This window comes from Rissa tridactyla, chromosome 2 (assembly GCF_028500815.1).
Source record: "Rissa tridactyla isolate bRisTri1 chromosome 2, bRisTri1.patW.cur.20221130, whole genome shotgun sequence".
Lineage (NCBI taxonomy): Eukaryota > Metazoa > Chordata > Aves > Charadriiformes > Laridae > Rissa > Rissa tridactyla.
In genome coordinates this window covers 115,412,627-115,437,354 of record NC_071467.1, presented here as the reverse complement: position 1 = coordinate 115,437,354, position 24,728 = coordinate 115,412,627, and the positions used below count along the sequence as shown (strand labels likewise).

General features: G+C 49.1%; 1 protein-coding gene across 1 annotated transcript in view; it reads right to left on the bottom strand.

Annotated features, from left to right (window-relative positions):
* Nucleotides 1-24,163, bottom strand: part of EEPD1 (endonuclease/exonuclease/phosphatase family domain containing 1) — a 69,013-nt gene extending 44,850 nt beyond the window's left edge. The window contains exon 1 of the mRNA XM_054191455.1: nt 22,981-24,163. Coding sequence (XP_054047430.1) covers nt 22,981-23,834 — 854 coding nt within the window. The 5' untranslated portion in view covers nt 23,835-24,163. The remainder of the gene's footprint in view (nt 1-22,980) is intronic.
* Between the last annotated feature and the right edge of the window lie 565 nt (nt 24,164-24,728).

Below are 24,728 nucleotides of genomic sequence, written 5' to 3'. Positions count from 1 at the left end.
GTTCTAATCCCGGAGCGAATGTAATCCTTCCTCAATTCTCAAAGTCAGAAAAAGCGGCTGAGTCGGCACTCTCCCAGCCAACTGCTCTCCTCGAACCAGCCTCTGCTCTGCTTGCTGGCAGAGTTTTCCGGCAGAGCTACACTAAGCAGAAGGGACAGACCACTCAAAGAGAAAGTATGCAACACAGACGTATGGCAGAACAGACCACAGCCTGCTGCCATTCACTTTTTCTACTGCATCCCAGAAAACTCCTAGAGACTGTGTGTGGTAAAGAAAAGAATCCCCCATCAACCCGATCCTGGGTATCTGACTCCGGGAGCACTACAGAACCACAAACACAGAAACATTGGTCAAAAGACACCATCTGCTGCAACCACCCTCTCAACACGGGACTATCATGAGGTCAGCTGTGGCTTCACCCAGCTGAGTCTTGAAAACCTCTAAAACACCAAGACTCCATGGCCTCAAGATAACTTCTTCCAGTGCTGCGCCAACTTCTGAGCAAGGAAGCTTCTTCTAGCATCTGTTCTGAAGATCCCAAAGCAGCCAATTGCCCACTTGTACTAAAGCAAGAGGTTATTTTACCTGCAGTGCTGGGATTCTTGCTGAACTTCATAAGGCTTCTGTTGGCCCAACAGAGTTTCTCCAGGATCTTCTGGACTGAAGGGCCACCATCTGCCACGGCAGCCACTCCCACAAATTATGTACTGTTACAGTGCATAATAACTTATTACCCATCATAAAGGACAATTACCCTGTGTAGCACAATCTTTGTTGACATAGGAGTAGGTTTATCTGACTAGACACATGGATCAAGTAGTTTGTTGAGTTTTTTTGAGCCAGGTTCTTCAGAGAACAGAGCAAGACACATAGTAAAGAAGCCAAGCAGCTTCTCTGCTTTTACCCCACTCTCATCTCATGTAACAGGATGTCACCACTGTCCATACAGTTGTCTCACTTGGTGGTTCCCAAGCTTTCTGAGCCATGAGCTGCTGTCAAGACTGAAGCTGCTCCTCATGAAGATTACACACTGTTGTGAAACTTTTGACAAAAAGACACTACAGAAGGGATGTCTCACCCACCATGAAACCACAGTCACGTCGGTCACACCTCAGGAATGGAGGAGGCGGGGGGCAACTAATCCTTTATTTGAGCTTCTGCTGAGCTCCTAACCAGCGTGGCATTTTCTGGCATGGGCTTATTAACGTGCCATGTCAACAACTCCCCTAAAGCAAGCAGAGCAGAAGGTTTTCCCCTTGTTCCAATATGTACTTAGAAAATAGCACAGTTGAGTTACTTTACATTCACATATCACAGTAGCCTTTTTGTTCTAGTGTCTCATGACTTTGAGATCAGAACGAACCGCATCGGTTAAGGAACCTCAATAAAGTGACCTATTTCTTCTACAGAAGAGGAGGAATCTGAAGTTTATATTATGGAAGATATCACTGAAAGTTTTAAATTGTGGAACGACCAGTTTCAAATCAAGAGTGTTGTATGGGTACATACACAGAAGCTTGTGTTGGCAGCAATAATGCGTACTGTTGCAAAGGCGGATTAACCATCTTTCAGTTAATGACTGCAAAAAAGCCTGTGTACAACGGGACACATAGTAAATGCTTCCCTGCAGCTGAGTACTGTACACAGGAGCAATTTGTGACTTTCTCACTTATTTATGACAAATACCACCACTGCATTTGTCAGGAAAATAAGGAAAAAGAAAAAGAAATGCACCGCAGGGTCAGTCTCCAGGTGCTCCGATCCAATAAGGAATTACGCGGCGTGGCTGGACCTCATCAGGTGGAGCAACAACTTGCTGAAACACAACAGCACAGCCTAGGCACCCTGCTGCAGCAGCGGCACCATGACCGTGACGGCCACATCCACCCTCCCAGGGTGGCCGTGTGGCAGATGACTGTCTCCCCCAATGGGCAGCAGCATTGACCAGACACCAAAGGTGACCACCTGGTGGACCTCTTCCCGTGCCAGGTCCCCACCACGCAGCAGCTCTCCTGCCTGTGCATTTTAAAGTTGGGGTCTTCACATACCATTCCCTGTGGACCTCCACATGCTTTACAGGTGCGGCAAGCGGCGCTGCCCCCAACACGTACAGCCAGGGCACAGTCCGGCTTTCTCTTGCAACTGCAGATAAAAGTGGTTTGAGCAGTCACCGCTCCCATTCAGCTAGCCACCCCCATTCAGCAGCTCTTTAAGCGAAGCCAATTTACTTGGCAGACAAGAAGCTCCCCAGATTAACCTGGATCAGCTCCGGGTGCTGAGAAAAAGTAACAAGCAGCTAGCGGGAGGATCTCAGAAACACGTGCTTCGTAAGTGGCGATGAGAATACGCCTGCAGAGAAGTGATGACACTCGTCCAACATGATGTCAGAGATGGAGATGGGACACAGCTATGGTGGCTACAGTCCCGGCCCACAGCCTTTTCCTCTTAGACCACCTCACTTTTTAATGCCTCATTTAGGCATTTTACAGTGCATGAAAGCATACGCATTATCTAAGTGCTAATTATATAGTGTACATGGGTCCTACTTCAGATTAAAGGAAAGCATTAATGCATTATTCATTACTTCAGCCTTTTACTCTTTGTTATTTGCATCATTGCTCTGATTTTTGTAGCACACACCCCCTTTTTTTCCTTTTCCTTTTTTTTTTCATTTGGCCAAATAATAGTTCCTAGCCATAATTTTGACTACAATTTGCAAATGCTGGTTTGCAGAGGATTAAATATGGTGGCGGAGGCAGTGGAAAAGCCTGGTGGGTGACCATTGCTAGTTTAGAAGCACAGGACAGCAACGGGAAGGATCACGGTCTTCTTTTCAGCAAGACCGGGTCAAGCAGCAGAAGTTTCAGACCACCTCCTTTTCGAAGCATAACAAATAAATCCCCAAAAAACTCTACAGCTACAGCTTAGTCTTACAAGGTTGTATGCTATTTAAAAAAAAAATAATTAAAATAAATAAAAATTCAAACCAAAACCAGAGCACTTAAGGAATCACACAGGCTGGGAGGATGGAAAGGGACATTAATTTCATTAGACAGCTCTCATTAAACACAGATGCCTGCAAACTGCCACAACTGTCACCGCACACAGCCAGCACGCAGGTACTTAACCAATTACTAGAGAAAGTTATAGAAATGGCCATTACATAAATTGCAGAGGGCTGGAAGTCTATGGAGGAATTTTCTTTAACCAGGCTGCTGGCATCCACTAAGCTCTAAAGCAAGGTTTAAGGTCTGAAGTAAGGAGGACTTGTCGTATCTGCTTCACCAGATGCATAACGGGGGATGATAAACACAATTGTGCTGTGTCAGCTCTGTCACCAAAGGTTTTCCTTTAGAGAGGACACAGGTAAACTTAAAAGCAAAACCCCAAATGCTTCTAATTTTAAAATTAGAAGGCTGTGAGCTTGTTGGGGATTTAAAAAACAAAACAAAACCAAACCACAAACAAAACGAGCAAACAAAAAAAAAAATCTTTTTAAAGCCTTTCAAAGAGCCATGAAAAGGAGATTTAGTTAAACACATGATTCTCGCCGTCTTCTTATTTGTGCTACTCGATGCGAGTAGGGCAAAGATTGAAGGTGCTTTGCCCGCGAGTGGATGCAGCCCGCTGCCAGCGTGAACTCCCTGAACTGCAGTAACCCTGGGCAGGCAGGGATCCAGCCAGACGTCTTAGGGGTTACTCGGATTCACGGCTGAAGAGGAGAAACACTGACACACTCTCTCTCTCTCTCACTAATAAAAATAAAAATTGCCAAAGGCGCACGTCTCCACGTGCTTAAATTCAGTCGGATATTATGTGGTTGGGATTGCATTGCCACAGGATTTAATAAGAGGAAGTTCTCCTCTCTCTCTCGGTTAGGCGCAAAAAAAAAAAGAAAAAAAAAGTGTCTTTTTTGCTTTATAGAGGAAAGAGAAAAATAGCACCCACCACACAGCCACAGCCTCTGTGCTAGTGTAAGAGACGGGGGAAAAACAGTTCCTGACGTTATGCAAGTCCTAGCGGTGTAAGAAAGGTTAATAGAGTTTATTGGACTTCTAATAGGGGATAACTCCAGCATTTCTTCACAGCCCACATGCATCAAAAGGTGATTTCATTTGTTCTGCTGTTTATTCCTCCATGACTAGACTCAAGGCCTCTGCCTCCAAGCCCATTCTCCTTTCTAAGCCAACGACCAACTCCCCTCGCCATCCACCTTGGCTCAGCAGAGCGGTTGTACGCAGCCATGCAGCGCACGTAAGGGTACCGAAGCTTCTAGACACGGCCCCACGTTAATTCCTCCAATGGGACTGATTTTGGTTTGTAGGCCAGGTGACCAAGATATCCAGCGAGAAGGGAAGCCTCCACGCCTTCTCCTGATGAAAGGGGGTCCATGGAGCAGCATCTCAGAAGGCGCCTGTCCCCTGGCTGCTCTCCCAGCGTGGTGCCAACCAGGCACCTGGGGCTTCCAGAATATGGCACCAACCTTGTCCTACAACAGACCAGCCTACGGCCCCTTGGATGCTCACCAATCTTTCACTAGTTTAAGCAATCAAATACTATTCAAATGATAGCTCTACTATGGCATAGACGTGTAAGATGATAAAGGAAATCATTCCCTCCCCAATGCCTCAAATCCCAATACTCAGGAAAAGACCAGCCACGTCACAGATGATGAAAAGAAAGCCGGTATGGCAGCATTCACCAGCACTTCACCGAAGAAAAAAGCTGGGCGCAAGACTGCAATTTGGCATCTCACTCTCAATAAAGTCACCATGAAGCAGCATCATCCTCAGGGGAAGGAGCTCAAGGAAAGAAAAAATGAGTTCTGAAGGAGCAGAGGAGTACAATGGGTCTCTGGGTGACACCACAGGGCAAAGTCAACCTAGTACAGAGTCCATAGGATGCTCAGCGAGGCATCAGGTGGTTCCACCTGGCACAGTGCCACACGTACAAATGACCATGTAGTGACACAGGCGCATGAGGAAAGCTGTACACTTGGGGAGGAAAGGCGACAAACAAGACAAGACAACAGTCATGCCTTCCTCTTTCAGGAGAGCACAGGGAGGAGATGACAACATACTCATGATGCAACCACATGGAAAAATGCTAAGGACAGCTTTCCCAGAAAGGCAGGGTAAAAGAAAGCAGCAGAAAGGAGAATTTCAAATTTTCCTCCTCTTCAGAGAAAAGCACAAGTCATTCAGCCAAAAACTTAACTGTTAGGGCTGACGCACAATTTAATAGTCAGGAAGGACAGAAAAAGAGGCCGAGCAATCACTGGAGCAGATAGTCAGCAAGAGATGCTCCTCCCTTCACTGCAAAGGCAAGGCCCTGGGCTGGATGGCAGGATCCTCTCTTCCCATCGACCCAAAGAGCAGAGTGAGGATCACTACAAAAACCTCCTGCCCTCCCACCAGCTTTAGTCTGGCAGACCAGGCAGGAGGAGTGGGCACACACAGGCAGTTAGCAGCAAATGGCACACCTTCTCTCTTCCTCTCGGTGAGGCCCCACCTGGAGTACTGTGTCCAGCTCTGGAGCCCCTGACATAAGAAGGACATGGACATGTTGGAGCAGGTCCAGAGGAGAGGTCTGGAGCTCCTCTCCTATGGAGACAGGCTGAGAAAGTTGGGGTTTTTCAGCCTGGAGAAGACAAGGCCCCAGGGAGACCTTTACCAAAGCCTTCCAGTACTTAGAGGGGACCTACAGAGAGATGGGGAGGGTCTCTTTACCAGGGGGTGTACTGATAGGATGAGGGGTAACGGTTTTAAACTGAAAGAGGGTAGATTTAGATTAGATAATAGGAAGAAATTCTTTACTGTGAGGGTGGTGAGGCACTGGAAGAGGTTGCCCAGAGAAGTGGTGGATGCCCCATCCCTGGAAGTGTTCAAGGCCAGGCTGGATGGGGCTTTGAGCAGCCTGGTCTAGTAGAAGGTTTCCCTGCCCATGGCAGGGGGTTGGAACTAGAGGATCCTCAAGGTCCCTTCCAACCCAAACCATTCTATGATTCTGCCTATGCAAAGAAACCTGGATTATTGGATACCAGTTGCTACTTTATGAAAAACAAAGACAACTCAGCTTTTCTCCAGCCTTGTAAGAAGCCATTATCCATGTGCATACATGGTAATGACGGTGGAATTTCTGCTCAGTCATAAAACACCCAAATAAATGCATGTTGCCCTGACACACACCAAGAAAGCCAGCGCCGGGGAGACAACCTCTTCTGATGAGTAAGCAGGGCTGACACATGCCTGCGCAGATGCAAAGACAGAGTGCAAAGGGAGCTGGGTAACACCATGAGGTGAGCCAACACTTTGTTGGGATCAAACCCCCCCCCGGCAGGAAAACACTGCTGTCACTAATTAGTCAACACTGCCACAAACCACCTCACCACCAGCTCCACACTGAAGAAATCTCTCGCGTGGCAAGTAAACCACCCGATTCCCTAAGCCAGCAGAGCCTGGGTGTTGGGCTCTTGCTTTCCCCTCTTCCCCACCCCCATCCCAAAACACAATAAAAGCTTGAAAGAGCTCCGAAACGCTCTTTCAAGAAGGGAAACACCCATCGCGTCTACAGGATGTGAGAGGCGAAAGGGATGTGGGTTAGCCGGAGGAGGTGTAGCAACATGCTGCCAGCTGCTGTGCCCTTCAGCTCATACCAGGACGTGCCCCAAAGCTCACAGTGGACAACGGCAGATCTTGCCTATCAACGTGGAACCTGTCCGTGAAGCATCCTACCCACCTCCTGTTTTAGCTTTGCTATCTCCAGGGCAGAAAGCAGCATTTTCCACTGGGCATGGCTCTGAGGGATGAATGCAAAAGGTTTCATTCAGATTATGGATCTCAACAGTCTGAAAAATTTGTAAATGTAGCTCCAAGTCAATTCTGTTTTTTTTTTTAGAGACTATCTTCATGATTTTTGAACGTTCAGAACAGGTGATACTTGAAGGTTAGGGCCTGGCCCTGCAAAGAGGACTCCTACATCTACACACCATCAATTTAGGGATGCTAGTCAAGCCAGCTGGTACTCATGGGTAAAGCTGTTTACAGGTTCTTGTAATTAGGAGAAACCCTAAAGAAAACCCAAGCTATCGAACTGTGCGTACAAGCTCCTCTAGCACACCTCTGCGCGCCTCAGACCACAGTTTTAATTCTACCCCAGCGTTCCTCTCCTCAAATCAATTCCTTCAGCACTCCAAACACCCACAGCTAATAACATCGGAAGGGGCGGCAGAGCAAAAAGAAGCACAGACGGGTGTACCGGGAGAAGTTCTCACTTCACCTGAGCTCCTGACCTGCTTGAAGGCAGGAAAAGGTGAAATAACTTGGCTGCAATAAATTTCCTTTTTGTCCTTTATTTGCTCTGTCTCCTTCGACCTGTGACTGCCTCGAGAGCTGCACAAAGTCTTCTGGAGTGGCACCTTCAGGTATCAGGCGGGTTGACCTCAAGGCCACCATCTTATAAATGATGCAATCCAAACCTCCAAGGTCAAATCCCTGCACCGAAATATGTCCTTGTAAAGGCATTTGAATATATCTATATACTCATTACCTTGTTCTCTCTCTCCTTGTACCTGGGTTTGGGAAGAAAAAAGGCCGGTTCTGTAGAAAGCAGCCTCCTCCCTGTCCCATTAACCTGCTTTTATCTCCCCTGGCTACCCGCACGCAAAAAGAAACAGCAAACCAGTAGCGAATCGCCCACCAAGCAACTGCAAGCGGGGTGGAGAGGGATGCATCATTTTGTCCTGCTGAAACCCGGGAGCCCCGCCACGCTGAACATTTGTGCTTCTTGACGGTGGGCCAGCAAGCAGATAAATGGAGCACCGCCACGAGCCAGCCCGGCTAGCTCAGCATCCTCTCGCTCACACGCCGCAGAGCCGAGCCCTCGTACCACCCTCACGCCATATAGCCGCCCTCCGCTTTGGCTCATCGCTAATTCGGGGTTACGTTATTCCCATGAACCGCTGCTTGTCTTCCCGCGCGGAAAGCCAACAAGGGAACATGCTAGCCTCCCGAAAAACCATACTCTGCAAAGGAGGAGGGGATTAGGAGGGAACAATGTCGGAGTGTCTTCAGTGAGCTGGAAGCCATCCCAGCTTCCAGCTGCACAATGACATGCAGGAAGGAGCTCTGAAAGCTTCCCAGCCCCACAGTACCCCTGCGTGCCAGGCTCGGAGACGTCTGGACATAAGAATGGCCTTTAAAGCATAAGGATGCAAGAAGACTGCAGAGCCCCGCAAGCAGACCGGCCCTGGCAAAGCGGGGAACAGTGGCCCGAGCTCAAGCTTTCTTTTTTCTGGCACTGGGTGCCAATTGTGTAGTCCAGATCCTTAACCTTATTTAGGTCAGAGGCTTCAACACAAAACGGCCTTAGAAACCCACATCTTCTGTGGGAACGAGAAAGCCTGCTTGGCCAGACCCAGAGCTCTCCAGATACTGGAGCTGAAGTGCAAACCTACGTTAGAAAGGGATGTCAGGAGGAGATCGTGTTTGATGGGCTGCGCTGGGCTCCGCACGGCCGTGCAACTTTATGCCTCATGCAGCTTTATACACGATTCGTGTGTCTTGTAACGAGCTCCAAGGTGATAAAGCAGCTCTCAGCCAACTACACACAGGGCGTGAAATGGGATCGCGTGGATGCTCACGGAAGCCTTCCCCGTTGGTTCGACCTGATGCCCCGCCAGGGACCGTGATGCTACGCTCCCCTCTGCTCTGCCATAGATCTTCTCCATCTTGAACAGGGAATAACCCCCCAAAAATGGCAAAGAAATGGTGAAGGTGGCAACGTGGGCACCCCCAGGGAGCAGGAGGGAGAACATTGCGTGCTGAGCCCTGGTGTCTTTTTTATCGGATTCAATATTGGGCTAAAAGCAACATAAAGAAGGCTCCAGTGGTTCTTCTCAATGGTGCTTACACACCTGCAGGCCTGCAAAGTCCATGGAGCAGAAATTACAACCCTTTTAAAACACTGTTTTCATTCCCATTTCTGAATTATTCTGAGGATAAAGTAATCAGTGCTCCATGGAAAGCATTTTAGATTATCTGAAGAGGTGTCCCTCACACAGGTTTTGTTAGCATGACAGCCTCCTAAAGTTGTGCTATAGAAACAGTCTATAAAAACAATCAAACTAATGATTTAATACCTACTGGCAATAATACAGTACTAAAATATCAAGCTTGCCATTTGTTGCACCCGTAAGACAAAACGACAGCGTATAAAAATAGGGTGACAGAGAAACACGGGGAAGTGTATAACTGGAAGCAGCATCCAGGAGGACTGAAACAAGGAACAGGCAAACTGACCAAAGTTTAGCCACCAACTCAGCGGGAACAAAATGCTAAATTTGGCAGCATTTCCAAGAGCGTCCCAGTTTTGAGAAGCAGATGTGGGAGACAAAACTTGAGCCAGGCACTGGGAGTAATACAAATGGAAGCAACAATCTCTGTGCTTTCGTTGGGACAGTGGATTGAAGCTGTTGTATGACCCTTGCTCCCCGATAACATGAAATTGCCCTGCAGCAGATAAATGCATGTACAAAGTTTACCAACAACATTTGATGAAGTCTTTAGGTTATAATGACCCTGGGAAGATCTCATGAGAAGGAAAAAAAAATAAAAAAATATCCCCAAAACCCCAGAATGACGGTATAGTCATCTGACAAATCCCTGCTCCAGAAGAACCGAAGTTTTCAGACCATCATACTTGCATTCCCAGCAAAAAGCACATTTACGTACTAAGAGAGTAACCACATTTAGTGCTGATCTGGCCGTAGACTCCAAACAATCCCCCAGAACGTACCAGTAAGTATTTTAAAAACTGGGACACAGGGAGTCTTGCATGGACAACTCAGGCTTTCTCTTACAAATCTCAGGGTTTAGCCAAATCAAGCCATACGTAGGCACTGGAGACAACGTGACAAAGCTGATATTCCTCCAGTACTTTCTATTTTTAAGAGATATCCTGCACAGCGCGCCGTGTTGAAGAGCTGCTAGACAAAAAAGATTCCTCTGATATAAATTCATCACTCTCTCCTCACAGAGCTGACGTCTCCAGACACTATCTTCAGGAAGATAAGATGTATATGGGAGAGGAATTGTAAACTGGCGGTGCAGCACGCACCTGTACAGCATAATCAGACAGGCTCCACTGAAGAGAGGAAAAAAATGCTGAGCGCTTCTGCTGCTAAGCTCCTAGCGTACACACAAACTCCTTTTAAACAACTGCTTTTGCAAGTTAAAAATAATTCCACCTCCAACACATCAGGAAGTTAACAAGGTATTTTCTTGCAGAGCTTTAAGTACCTCTGAGGAACAGAAATCAAAAACATGAATACTTCTTTTTCATTTAAAGGAAATGGTACAGGAGCCTCCTCTTCTTGCAAGAATTAGTAACACCCCCTGACATTAAAGGCAAGGCTGCATTTTTTCAAGCAGGTTTTGCCTGAAACTTGAGATATCTTAAAAGGCACTGATTTTCAAACTGCCTGGCAAGAGGCTTCCGCGGAGGAGAAAGAAATGCTGCAGCATATCTTGGAATGAGAAGGCAGTGTTAGAATGATTTGGGGGGGAAAATATCACGGATGATCCAAGGCAACTGAAGTCCTCGGCCTCGCAGGTGGGAGGTGATACCATTCAGCCCTCGTGGTGTGGGAGCAAACCAAATGCACTTGCAATAACTGGAAGTGCTCGAGGTGTGGCGAGACAATTTAAAAGCCAAGTGAAGCCAGCGGAAAGGCTTTAGGTTCAGTAGGACTGGAGAAGAGGACGAGGAAGGAGATCACGTTCAGGTTACGAGAGCAAGCTTTGAAGGCTGGGTCAAAGATAGAGGCAGTTTTTATGAGGCAATTTCCTTTCAACCTATGGGCAATCGATATACAGGAATCTACCTATCTTCTTACTTCCACTTTCTTTTTGCCAAATTTGGGTACACAGATGTGCAATATAGCGGGCCACCATCGCCCTCATGCACAGCTCCTCACAAAAGCTGCTCTGTAGGCTACACGCACAGACGACAGTCAAAAATGGAAGGAGAAGCAAGTCAAACCACAGCCAAGTCCAAGTGGTCTTGGTTTAAACAAGAAATGGGAAACACCACATGCTTAGAGGTGGCTTTTTGCTTGTGCAGCCCAACCTTCATCTACAGGCAACGTTTCCAGAGTTTTTACTGCCAACAGCTCCGCGTGGAAATTGTCCAAATATCTACTAAATCCACAAGCTGCTGACTGAGAGCTGTTCAATCCCTGAATCTTTATCTTGTCCGTTAAGCCATGGTTTCCTTTTCTGCCGTGCTACTTTGCAGCAGAGAACTCGGAAGCAACTAAACCAAGAAATCTGGGGAGCTTTCTGGTAACCAAAGACTGATCTTTACCACGGCATCCCTCCAAGGTGTGTTGGAAATAAGGCTGAGCTATCTGCCAGGGGTACCAACCCCTTCACCCTCACCTGGGCCACATCCTCCTTATTGCTTAATACCACCTTCTCGGGAGGGTGGCCAGCGCAGAGGACAGCCAGCAGTGCTGGTGGCACAGTCCCCATTGATTAAGAAAGAGGAACGTAAACATGGCTAGAGATAAGGGAAGGAGCTGTACAAAGGACTAGCAGGAAGATATAGATGGACAGACAGATAGCCAAAAATCGCACTACTATTGCTGCCAAAATCATAAGTAAACTTGGGCTGGCCAGTGTAAAGGTTGCAAAGGGTAGTCAGGTACCACTGCGGCATTTTCTTGCCAATAACATTAATTTTAACACTTAATTCAGCAGTGGCTCTGATATTTTATACATGGTGGGGATCACACGCAGACACAGGGTACTTCCTCCCCCGTGCGTTGTGGTGTGGGCATCTGCCTCACCACCACCAGTCCCACGAGAGGGAAGCGACTCAAAAGACTTCCCTAAGGTGGTCCTCATGCAGGTGGACCCCATCAGTGCATCCAGTGGAAGAGCCACATCTGCCTACGTTAGCTTAAGGTGGTCTTACCACTGGAAAATTGCTGCCTTATTTAAAATGCAAACTGTTTTAAATCAAGTAATATGGGTCCTTCCCAGCTAAGACTATCCTCCCTGACAGGGGTTCACGCTTTTCCATGTTTTTGTCTGCTTAAGAGAAAGAGGAGGAGTAAGGTAGTCATTTTATATGCTACGAGCAGCGTGTTTGACGGCAAACCTATGGAACTGACCTTGCATGCATAAAAGCAACAAACTTTTACAGTCCATTTTCAATGCAACAGTCCATTTTACAGTTCATTTTCGATACCAAATTAGAGTCGCTCCTGCCACAATACCCTGCAATCCAGTGGCATCGAGCTGGAGCTGCGCTCCATCTTGTTTGCTTAAATAGAACAAATAAAGAAACCAAACGCAAGGTTCCTAAGTTAACATCCAGCGCATATCCAACGGCACGCCGCTTCCAGTTGGGACAGAAAGCCAGCTAACCTTTACGCCAGCCGAGCCCGGGCGAGGGAGGGCACTGACCGGCAATCACCCCCAGCGCAGCTAGAGCAAGCCCTCGGTGGCCACGGGGACAATGCCTGTCCCTCTGCGCCCGCTGGCTTCCGACAGACCGACCGATGAAGAAGCGGTGGGGGGGGGAGGCGGGAACGGAGCTATAAATATAAAGGAGTGGAAGGATTAAGGCTGAAAGCAAAAGCAACGGCCTCTTTATGCTGCAGCTGGGAGAGGTTTATGCTTTCCCCCCCCTCCTTGTTAAGCAAAGGGCAGGGTGGTTTTGCGGGACTAGGAGCGTGTCACGAGCAGCAGGGATTTAGGGCAGGAAGGCTGCCGCCGCCACGCAGGGCAAAAGCCTTGTTGATCAATTAGCTGTTCAGTAACCCGTTAAAAACCCGTTCAGCTGTGAACGGCTCGGACAGCTGTTGTAGCTAAATTTGCACGGGAGCTCCAGCACGTTACCTGAAACGCCTAGTAAAAAAAAATAAAAAAACCAAAACAAACAAAAAAACCACACACAGCAAAAAATAGCCACGCAGAAGGAAAAGGAGATTTTCCAGTTCCTCCTCCTCATCCGTATCCATAAACCTATGGCGTGAACTGCTCCCAGGAACAGCTTTGCCCCATGGGATGTTCCCCATAAAGAGCAGGAGGGCATTACTACATGCTGTCCCCGTGACAGACGGGGAGAGAGGACGGACAGACGGACAGACAGACAGCCTGCATAACCCTGAGGCTCCCTCAGACAGAGGGACTCCAACCCGCTCTGCACAAGCTGGCTGCGTTTATTCCACCACAAACACAGTGAATTTAGTAACCACAGTGTTCCTGGCCATCCTTACCGTAGACAACAATATAATCCCAAATGTATTTTTCCATAGGAATTTAAATTCTTTTATTATTATATTTTTATACACAGTTCAACTTCCGGAACATGCACACGCGTGGGGGGCACAAGCAGGGTAAATGTATTTTTCTTACTCACTGGCCTCTGATAATTTTACCACAGGCACTGAAAACAACAGCTCGGCGCTGACGCCTGGCTCCTGCCTGCACAAACCCCCCAGAAGCGGGGATGGAAAGGAGGTCAGCAGCGCTGATCCTCCCCGACGGTGACCGAACAGTTTAAAACACTCGTGCCATTTGAAAATGCCACATGGCTTGACCGGGATGTGGATATGCTGCATATGCCAAAGGCGAGATGAAATGTTTTTTTGACAGAAAACATCCTTTTTACCGTAGCTACATATTCCCTTCACTGCCCATCTGCTGTTGACGTGATGCCCCCTCTGCTCTCGGCACCATTTCAGACTCCACCGTGAATGACCCAGGCCTGAGACAAGGGAGGGGACCAGACTGAAGCCTGGTGGAAAGGTCATCCACACCTCCAACACAGGAGAGGAGGTCTTCGGTAGGTCTCAACCTCCCCTCAGCGAAGCCACCACGCGCTTTTATTCTCTGATAAATCGGTGGGGATTTTCGGCCACCAATTTGAAGAATCAGCCAGCTATTCTTCATAGAATCACAATATGGTTGGTGTTGGAAGGGACCTCTGGAGATCATCTAGTGCAACCCCCCTACCAGAGCAGGGTCACCTAGAGCAGGTTGCACAGGAACGCATCCAGGAAGGTTTTGAATGTCTCCAGAGATGGAGACTCCACCACCTCTCTGGGCAGCCTGTTCCAGTGCTCTGCCACTCTCAGGGTAAAGAAATTTTTCCCTATGTTCAGACAGGATTTTCTGTGTTCCAGTTTGTGCCTGTTGCCCCTTGTCCTGTCACCGGGCACCACTGAGAAGCCCCTGGCCCCATCCTCTTGACACCCACCCTTTAGATATTGATAAGCATTGATGAGAACCCCTCTCAGTCTTCTCTTCTCCAGGCTGAACAGACCCAGGTCTCTCAGCCTTTCCTCATAAGAGAGGTGCTCCAGTCCCTTGATCATCTTTGTAGCCCTCCGCTGGACTGTCTCCAGTAGTTGTTTCAAATAAACCAAAGTCCCTCATGTAAAATAATAAATACAAAATCTGGAAATGAAGAAGTTACTGAGTTCCCATTTTTAAGCATTTTTAATAATGCACCACGGTTTTTGTCTCCATCACCACACCATATAATAGCGTTGAGAAATTACTGCAGAGTACTGTAATTATTTCAGTAAGGACACTGTGCCTCCGCCTGTCAGCTTCCACCTGCATCCCAATGGAGAACAATGAGACTTAAAAATAAGTTACATGCACGCTGTAATCTGCGTCCTATCAACTCTTCTCTGCTCATCCGGCCAAGCCTTGAAATCATTATTTGGGCAAGACTCCCAGAGAAACGCTAATTAGAGACGGAAGAAGCAGGGTCCTCCTAACAACGCAGCTGTAGGAACCACGCTGAAGCCCAACTCCAGCAAGAAGGGTGCAGTTAAATCTGTAAAACCAGATTCTCTCTTAAATATCCCCATTTAACACAGCTGGAGACCCGTGTTCAGAGTGAGCCAGACCGGCACTTGGTTGCAGAGACAGTGTTTTCCCCTCCTTAAGAGGGACTGACCGAGTTTCCACTCGCACCTTCTCAGGAACTTGGCGTATTTAATTCCCACGTTGGTAGTCCCTTGGTCTTTCTTTCCTGGTAAGAACAGCAGCAGCAGCTTTTGCCTTCAGGAACGGTCCTATTGCTCTTTTTAAAGCCAAAGGTGGAAAACTACCCTTCCTGCAGCTGTATCGTGAGCTCCCAAACTGCAGAAGAATCACAGAGCATTAAAGATGTCTGTTTACAGGATGGAGCCCTATGCATAGATACCTTGTCTGTCTTCTACAGTCGTGTGGCACAAGCTTTCTGAAAAGTCTAGCGGGATGAGGTTATAGTCTTGTGGCCTCTGCTCGTGATACAGGAGCAGGCAGTATAGCATCGCTTACTAATTCCCCACTTTATGACCATAAATCAGCCAAGCCATTTAATCTTTGCCACGTGGAATACGGCAAATCCTGCAGGACCCGCAGGAGTAAGCTGGCAGCTCTGGTTTACCAAAATACCTGCAATCTGCAACATGAAGCCAGTGACATGAAATAAATGTGCAGAACAGCCCAGAAGGCATGGATTGAAACTACACAGCCATTAAGTGCTGCCAGATGTATCAAGTATGCATGTTGGGAAAGAAAAATAATATACGAACAAACACTTGCCCTACCGGTCTGTTCCATTTTAGTCAGGCTTTATGGTGCAAGTAACAGTGGCAGGGTACGATTACAATTTTAAAAAGGAGGAAAATAAGGTTTATTATATATGGATAAACTGGCCTTTAACTATACCATTTTTCCAGTTACATTCTGAACTTTAAAGCAGATAAAAAATGGCTCGTTAGATACAGCCACTCAGATGATTCAAGGAATACACTGAGGCAGTTGTTCAAAGTCAACAAGATGCCCACATCTCTCTTCAAAAGAGAAAATCCCTGGGAAGGTTACTCAGGGGCGATTCTAAGGGCCTCTCCTATCCTACATTCTTGTGTCACGTCTGAGGGAGGAAAGCTGTGGGGGGCTGTGGCAAACCCCCCAGACCCACAGCTACCGAGAGAGACCATGCAGGATCAGACCCCAGTGCGTCCACCTCCAAGATCTCCTGCAGAGCATGTGGCTTCGGGTGCCTTCTCCAAGAGTCTGGACACGGGGATGGTGTACACCCTCCACAATCTTGCTGTAAGTCCACCCGCTGCTTTTGATCTCTCCTGCAAAGACTCTGGAGTTGCAAAGTATCTTGAGCAAGCGACCCACCTCCTATAGAAGGAGCAGGTGATGTCCACATAGAGGGTCTCAGTACTGCATCCATCTAAAGCAGAGGCTTGGAAATGGAATTTAATTAACTGACATCACCTCTTCCCCCAGCAGCAGTCCTGAAAGGGGCTGGGATCCCAGCCCGAGATGGGAGCCGTACTGCAGAGGAGCCCGAAGCCCCAGGGAGACGGTCATGCTTTTTAGCACCGAGCTCCGCAGCCTTCATGTGATTTGACGTAGGCAAAGGAATGGGCCAAATCCTGATCAGGAGTAAATCAGTAGAGTTTCATTTCACTGGAAAACGATGTAACTTGGGGTCTGACCTGAGAAGGTCTTGGTGCTTCCCCCTGCCAGATGGTATGCAGAATGCAGTTTCAGTCTCCCACTAGTCTCTAGCAAGTAAAATACTGTCGATCTCATATAGGTGGAGGTCAAAAAAAAAATTTAAAAAAAAAAAAATCACAAAACAACAACAAACAAGCCAACCCAAAAAACCCCAAACATAGCAGCTCTTCCATCACCCCATTTTTTTGTCCTCAGAGGTATTAGAAAGTGCAAATTAATGGTAGCTTTACATGCATCTGTATTTCTATTGCTCATAAAAATCCTTTTGTGAAGCGCACATAGAAGATATCATCTAACAATTCCTTTTTTCTCAAGTTTTTCCTGAAGAAGCAGGAGGCAGGATTTCCTCCCTATTACATAAGGAGAAGAGGGTGTATTTGTTCTTTTGCTGCTTAAGACTTATTAGCACGGTCAGGTTACTCGAGCCAGGCCCTCTTTCCTGAGCTTTTCTTGCAGGGGAATTATTCTTGGCAAGGCTCCAGCCTAGTATTAATCCGAGGGAGAAAAACCAAGTGGCTGCATAAAGAGAGAGACATAAAACAGACGCACCTCGGGGCTTTGCCAGACCACCGAGAGCTGCAGCGACAGAGTAGAAATAGCACATACAGGCTGGCATTGAGCCTCCAAAGCATTGCAAGTACAACCATCACTACTACTACGATACACCGCTGCGAGGAACGTGAGAAAAAGCAACACTGTCCGTTTGGAGGGGGTGGGATGCCTCTTCCGTGCTCCTGCTGGGAAACACGGCTACAAGCCAGCAGGCAAGGTACCACGCCGCATCCCTTCCCAACAAAAGCATCAAGCCCTGGTAGTAAATAATTGCCCCTTCTAAGTACTACACCACCTCTTAGTCCAGATTAAGAGACTGGACACAAAAACAAAGCCCCCACCCTATTTAACGTAGGGGAGCAATGGGAACGTGCTTCTCCTGCCTCCAGTGCCTGCTGCGGGGACCTGAATGAGATGGCTTTTTCCCTCATCTCCTTGTGCGCAGAAGGAGGCTTCTCCAGAGGGTGGTTCAAGAGCTTGCCTTTTTTTTTTTTTTTTTTTTTTTTTTTTTTTTTTAGGTGATGAGAGGACATGCTTAGGGTGACCGTTCCCCTAGGACACCTACCTGGGGTAGGCAGGACTAGGAAAAAGAGCCTCCGTGGTGGCACAGTGAGGGTTACCCAGGGACCGCCTGTCCACCCGCTGCCTCCCAGGAGGCAATTTTGGACTGAGGTTTACCTATCCTTTTCCCAGCAGGAACAAAAATTTGGGTCTGAGCCACAGAAATCGAGGGCAACTTCTTACCTTTGAGAGACCTCTGCACTTCTATCTAACCAAAGAGAAAACAGCTAACAGGTTACAAAGCTGGTGGTGGAAGGGGCTGACATGTTCTGAAAGAATAAGCACGGAGGATTGCTGTCCAAGAAACTAAGCCAAGAAGAGAAAAAAGTTAATCAGTGCTAAGTACAAACCTTATATTGGTACTTGTATTTGTTACTCTACAGACATGTAAGAAAAATTTTTTTAGAGTGAGAACAATCAACCACTGGAACAACCTTCCCGTGGACACGGTAGAGTCCCCATTGCTGGAGGTTTTCAAGGTGCGACTGGACAGGGTGCTAGATAATCTCATCTAGGCTTCCTTTCCCACCAAAGGTTGGGCCAGATGATCTTTGTAGGCTGCTTCCAACCTGGGCTCTTCTACAATGCGGTGATTTTTGCAATAGGCATTGAGGCTTTATTACTTCTTGCACCTAGAAGATGGAACCACACCAAGAAGCCGACCAGAGCAAGCGGCACAGGGAGAGAGCAGCCTGAACTGCTTGACATCAGGAAGGAACCTGAGCTGGGCTCCATAGACCTGAGCCTCAACCTTGGTACCCCACCACGGTCCTGCCACACACTCCCTCTTCCCCTCCCTCCCTTATTTTAACTTTTTTTTTTTTTTTTTTGGAGAGAGTGTGCAAGTTCTGGCTTTCAGTCTCTATCAATTTTCATTTACTCAACTGCAAAATGTGCTTAAAAGAAAAAAAAAAATTAAGAGGTTACCACTCAGTATTATAAAGCATAATGAAAACCAGTTGGAAAACCTCCACTGCAAACCATGCTGGGAAAGCTGCACAACTGATCACTGCCTTCGGCTACCAGCAAACTTTCAAGCAAGCCATCAAACCAGAGGACACACGTTTAGCATGCTCTGTGTATCGGTCGGCGTTGCCTGCACCTGCATCACGCTTCTTGATGTGGTCACCCAGCAGGCACCTCGGCACATAACAGCCGGAGAGAGTGGTCACGGGGTGTCGTGGGAGTCACGAGCTCGGTTTGCGGCCAGGAGGAACAGGCCTGAGGCAGGTATGGATGAGGAGCAGAAAAAGCGCCCTTCCCTACGGAGCTGGGGTATGAGACAGCTCTAGGATACCTCCACCAACTTCGGCCAGAGGAAACATCTCCACTGGGGCTGCTTATCCCCTCCATGAAAACACTTGCTGCCTTTGACCTGAGCTTGCTTGCCCTTTTGATTGTACTACCCCTAACCCTACATTTTTCTTTTTTCTGGTGAGAAACAGCTGTTGGTTCCTTCATCCCCACCCCAGGGTGGAGGGCAGCTGGACAAGGTGACCTGCAACCCCAGAGACAGGCCAGCTCTGATCCCCTGCCAGCAAATCCCAGATCTGATGAACCACACCTGCAAGAAACATCACAGCTTTGGGCAAATTCACCCCACATTTGATACTTTAATCCAATTACATGTCACGCTCACCTCCACATTCATCATGTTAATCTCTTCTAAAATTACCCTCTAGTCCTCTGAATGAAAATACGTCGTTCTTCCACTCCAAACACCGTGATAAACATAGATCCTTGTAATATGAGAAAGAGGGTGAGGACCTTGCTGTGTTTCATTATTTTTGTACCGCAGTGATGAATTTCAAAATAAGTCAGCAGTCGTAGTCATGCTTACTGATTTGGTATACATTCCCTTTGCTGCTCTTAAGAAATTTAGCACTTCTGGGCATGAGTGTGGAGGCTTTGGCTTGGTTTTTTTCCCTCCCCCCTTCAGCAGATTACTCTACATGGTGACATTGTCTTGCTTTTTGTTTGTTTTGAAAGAAGGCACTGCCCTCTTTGCTTCCTGCACAACTGTTCCCTCTGTGCAAAAGCTATGCAGGGCTGGAAGACAGGAGGACCTCCACCTTGTAGCCTCACGGGGAAGCAAGCGGTAATCTTCCCATGGCTAACACCCAAGGGGTCTCAAAGCTATGAACTAGTCATGAAAAAAAAAAAAAAAAAAACAAAACAAATAAAATCCAAACCAGCCTTTCAATTGGCATGAAATTCCCCAAAATCTCAGATTAAGGTTCTTTACTGCTCTTTACACAGTTTTAATGCGGTCTTCTTGACGTGCTGTCCTTTATTCCTGGACTTGAAAAGCTAGCTGCAGCAGGTCCTCCAACAGCAACGCTGCAACAAGGAGGTGCTCCAGCTCCTGAGACCACCTCGGACTACCTGAGACCACCCCGGACTACCTGAGACCACCCCGGACTACAAGGCACTGGCACGCAGGAGGCCACTTACGTACATGATGGTGGCTGTGCACAAAGTATGTCAACAAGCAGGTGCCCATCAGCGTAGCTTGTGAGAGCACCTGCCTACTGTCGGGCTCAGTGGTTTCAGACCCACCGGGCAACAGCTTGGGTCATAGCTGGAGACTTCAGCAACACGCATGGGACATCCGCTGAGAACACAGAGTGCCTTGAACGCCCCCACCTCCACGGATTTAATGAGGCTGGAGTGCTGGTGAGCCCCGGTGCAGCGGTGTATTCGCGCATGCAGAAGCAAGAGCCGAATTTCCCCTAGCTGATTATCAGCTGAAGTTGATTTAGCTGGGCAAAGATTAGTTTGCAAGGCATTTTATCAGTTCCCAGGGTACACAACCGGAGCTGGGAGGGAGACCGTGCAGTTCACACACAGAAAGAAGGCAGGTTCTGGCCTCAGCGGAGGCCGTTTTTCAGCTGCAAAGCTCCACTGACCTCAGCAATGCTAGCACAAGCAGGAGGAAACGCCTCCCCAAGGTGCTGAGTACGACTTTTCACAATGTATACTTTTTTCCTGCATCGTGTTGATTTCCCCCCCCCCCATTCCCACATTTACTTTCCCAGGAAAGTTTTGCAGGCTTGTCTGTGGATGCACATTGCTCTCGTTTCTTTCCAGCTTCTCACGTTATCACAAATAGGATCAAGTACAGAAAACAATTGCATTGTACTCTCCCTGTGTGATTGATGGCACATATACGTGCAATAAAACAGAACAAAACCAAGTACTTTTATCAGGCTCCTTTTAAACTTCAAAGTATCAGAAGGACCTTTCACACCACCCAGTACCTGTTTGCTAAGCTGGATGGAAGCAAAGTACCATGCGGTTTAAGAGCAAAAAAAAAAAAAACCAAACTGTTAGGGCCACACTTTGAATACACAGCGGCCAGCTTGGGCTAACACAGGCTTATTTTGTGAGTCACTTTCTCTGCCTAGCTTTTTTCATAGGTGGACTGTTTGGGGGTTTGGTTGGGGGTTTTTTGCCCCCCAAAATGCTGAAGATGCAGAAGTGACAGAAAATTAACACTTTACTGGATGAGGTCCTTAAAAAAAGTTATCTATATATATGTGAATAAAGAAAAGTAAATCACCAAAGTCACTTTTCTTCCAAAACTGAATTATTAGAATAATACTGACGCTAGTGATAATCAGAGATGTTTCTTTCCTCAGCAGGTCTGTCTGCCCCTGCCCCCTCTACCCTGATGCCCAGCCCCACCAGACTTCATCCTAAGGTCTGCCACCCCTCACAAAAGAGCGAGAGCGGTGGCAAAGGGGGAAGCACGGGATACCTGAACTAGCAGAGCAGCCAAGGAATACTGAAAGACATTAGGCTGAAGCCATCAGCACAACATCTGAACGCCCCTGCTGGGCTATCATCTCCATTTTGGCTATCGAACAGCGGTGGCTGTGAGATAACAGATGTTTCCATACGCGGGAGTGTCAGGCTCCCGAGCAGTGCACAGCAGAGGTATCCTCGACCACAAATACTGTACCGCAGCGCAGGACACCACATCACTGTCACCATCTCTCTCACGTGCCTGACCTCCGCAACCGCACCGACAAGAGCCATTATTCAGCATATTACTGGGAAAGGACAGAGCTATGGGCCCTACCAGAGATAACGGTTCCTTAGCACTTCCCCTCCCCACAATATCCCTTTTGCAGAAATCCAAGAGTCCCCTGCCCCTGTTTGTTTCCAGCTGGAAGTCTGAATGACGGCCAGAGAGAAAAGTTAGTTTCCCAATGCTGTAAACTAAATGCCAGATCAGCTGGGACAGATTTCATGCATGGAAAGGAAAGGGCGAGAGTTATTTCAAAATCCTTATTGCATTCCTACATTTCTGTATCAAGCAGAAAGTTTAGCAAGAGAGACATCCCCAGCATTGTTGCCCGATTACCTTACCAAAAAAGATAAATAAAAAAATACAGCTCTCAGCTTCTCAGCCATTAACACCAGAAACACCATCCCACTTGACTGTACCACAAACTGACCCAGCTCCGTGCCCACCAGCTCAGTGACATCAGGGGTCCACCTGGCGCAGGGGCAGCACAGCCTCCCCAGGCAGCTGCCCCATATCTCGCACTCCCAAGGGTGAGTGGTCCCTCCAGCTCAGCCCCGTGACTGCTCATTAACGAGCTGTGTCACCCTCCTGGGACAAGCCATGGCATTCCACGCTTGTTACACAGCCCAAACCATCCTGACTGTGCTCTCAAACGGTTTTCATTTGAGGAGTGGATCTGACAGAGAGCGGACTGCAGCCCCAATGCTGAGGTTAAGGAGGTCACCACCCAAACAAGACTTTCTGGAGAAGAAGCACTGGAAGGTCTCAGCTTAGCAGCTCTGTGAGAGGCAGATGTAGTGCTGCATCCTGCCTCCCAAAGTGGTACTAAGATGCTCTGGGAAACACCATAAGAAACATGGTGCATACAGAGCAGCCTTTCCCCTGCTATTTGCCTTCCCCCCCGGCCCCCGCCAGCTTCTGGCAGGAAAGAGAGACCTCCGTGACTTGTTCAAAAGCCTCTTCACAGAGAAACAGTCCTTGACCAACCACTAACAGGCCCAACCATAACAGCTGTCTTCCCCGCACAGATATGCGTGCATACACACATAGCTCTTCAGGAGGTCCACCACCTTTCAAAGGCTATAGAGGCTTAAAGAGGGGACAGTCACTACAGCCCCAGCATTAAGACTCAGATGAGATTCCATGCAAGAAACAAGAAACATTTAATAATCACTGGAGGAAGCGAGTTCCACTAGGATCACAACGGGACTCTAGAGTGCCCAAACCCCAATGGCATTAACCTATAAACCTGCATGGAGCTGGGCCTACAGGCCAGGTGCTGCCTCTTACCTGTTCTCCAGCAGCGTCATGCACACAACCTCCCGCACACCTGGGTTGTTGGCTTTCTCAATGGAGCAGCTTTGCAGGTTCCAGGTAGCCACCCTCAGCACGGGTCTGCCGTCTCTCACCCCCCCGAACATCTCCACAGAGGGGCGAGTAGATATGATCTGGGTTGGACCCCCAGGAGGAAAGTCCAAGTCCTCGCTCTGGAGGCTCAGAGAAGTGGGGCTGGGGTGAGGCTTGGCCGTGAAGTTGAGGCCACCATTGGTGTTCGTTGAAGGGGGCCGGGACCTCTCCGCAAAAATCTGATGCCTGATTTTGTCCAGAAAGGAGGAATTGATACAGTCCATCCTCACCAAGTCCTCAATACTTTTGAAGGGCCCGTGCTCTTTACGGTAGTCCACGATGCTGTTGGCAATCTTCTCGGTGACGCCGCGGATGCTCATGAGCTGGGCCGGGGTGGCGGTGTTGATGTTGATCTTGGTGGCGGAGAGGTGGTGCTCGGAAGCCGGGTCCTTGCGCAGGGAGCTGGGCGAGTGCTGCGCCGAGCTGCCCTTGCTGCTCACGCAGATCTCGAACTTCACCTGCTCCAGCTTGGCCGCCCCCACCCCGCTCACCAGCGCCAGGTCCTCCACCTTCTTGAAGCCTCCGATGTACTCCCGGTACTCCACGATGTTCTGGGCCACCACCCGGGTGACCCCGGGCAGGGTCATCAGCTCCTCCTCCGTGGCCGTGTTGATGTTGAGCCTCTCCTGGTTGACGAGGATGTTGCTGAAGTTGCACGCCGCGCTGAACTTGCGGCTGTGGCACAGGTCCGCCGGGTCGCGGGGGATGGAGCGGTGGCAGCCCAGGCTACCCCCCATCTCACCGTCGCCTCCGCCACGCCGGGCCGCCGCCGGAGACGGAGCCGGAGCCGGGGGAACGGGCGAGGAGCGCTGCCCGTCCCCGACTCATGGAAAAAATAAACAAAAAAAAAACCCAAAACAAAACCCGGCAGGAGGCCGGCGACAACCCGCGGCTCCGCTCCCGGGGACGACGGACCGCGGCGGCTGCCCTGCGGACACGATACACCCGGTCAGGCGGACCCCGCGTCCGTCCTCCTCCTCCTCCCCGCCGCCCTCCTCCGGGGCTGCCCCGCCGCTCCGCTCCAGCCCCCGGCGCTCACGGCGCGGCTGCTGCCCCGCCGGCGGTAGTAGTAGCTCGGCGGGAGCTCCCCGCCCCCTCGGCCGGGCGAGGCGGGGCCCGGAGCCGCCGCCGCCACCGCCGCCACCGCCTCCCGGGGCGTCACCCGCGCCGCGCCCGCCCCCGCCCGGCGACGGAGGGGACCGGCCGGGGATGCGGAGCGGCAGTCCCGGCGGGACGGCCTCCCCCCGCCCCGCTCCGCGGTGCTGGCACTGGGTCCGTCCCAAGAGCCGGGAAAGGATGAGGAGGGGTGATCTCCTCCTTCCCCTTCCCCCCCCCCCGCCATGGGCAAGAAAGATGGGGTCTGGCTCGCAGGGCACAGGGGGACCCAAAGTGGCCCTACTGCTGTCACCCGTCACCCGTTAAGGGCAGGCTTTTCCCTTCCTCCCGGGGAAGGGGACGCCGCGCTCTCAGGTGCTCCAGGCGCTCTCTGCGGCATTCCCACCCCTGGAGTTCCTCGGGCTCGCCTCTCCGCAGCTGGCAGGGCATAAAGTGTGTTTTCAAACCTGATGAAAGCCTCATCAGTCATCTCTGCCGGCTTTTTTTTGCTGTTGCAGGCACTGTGCTTTCATACA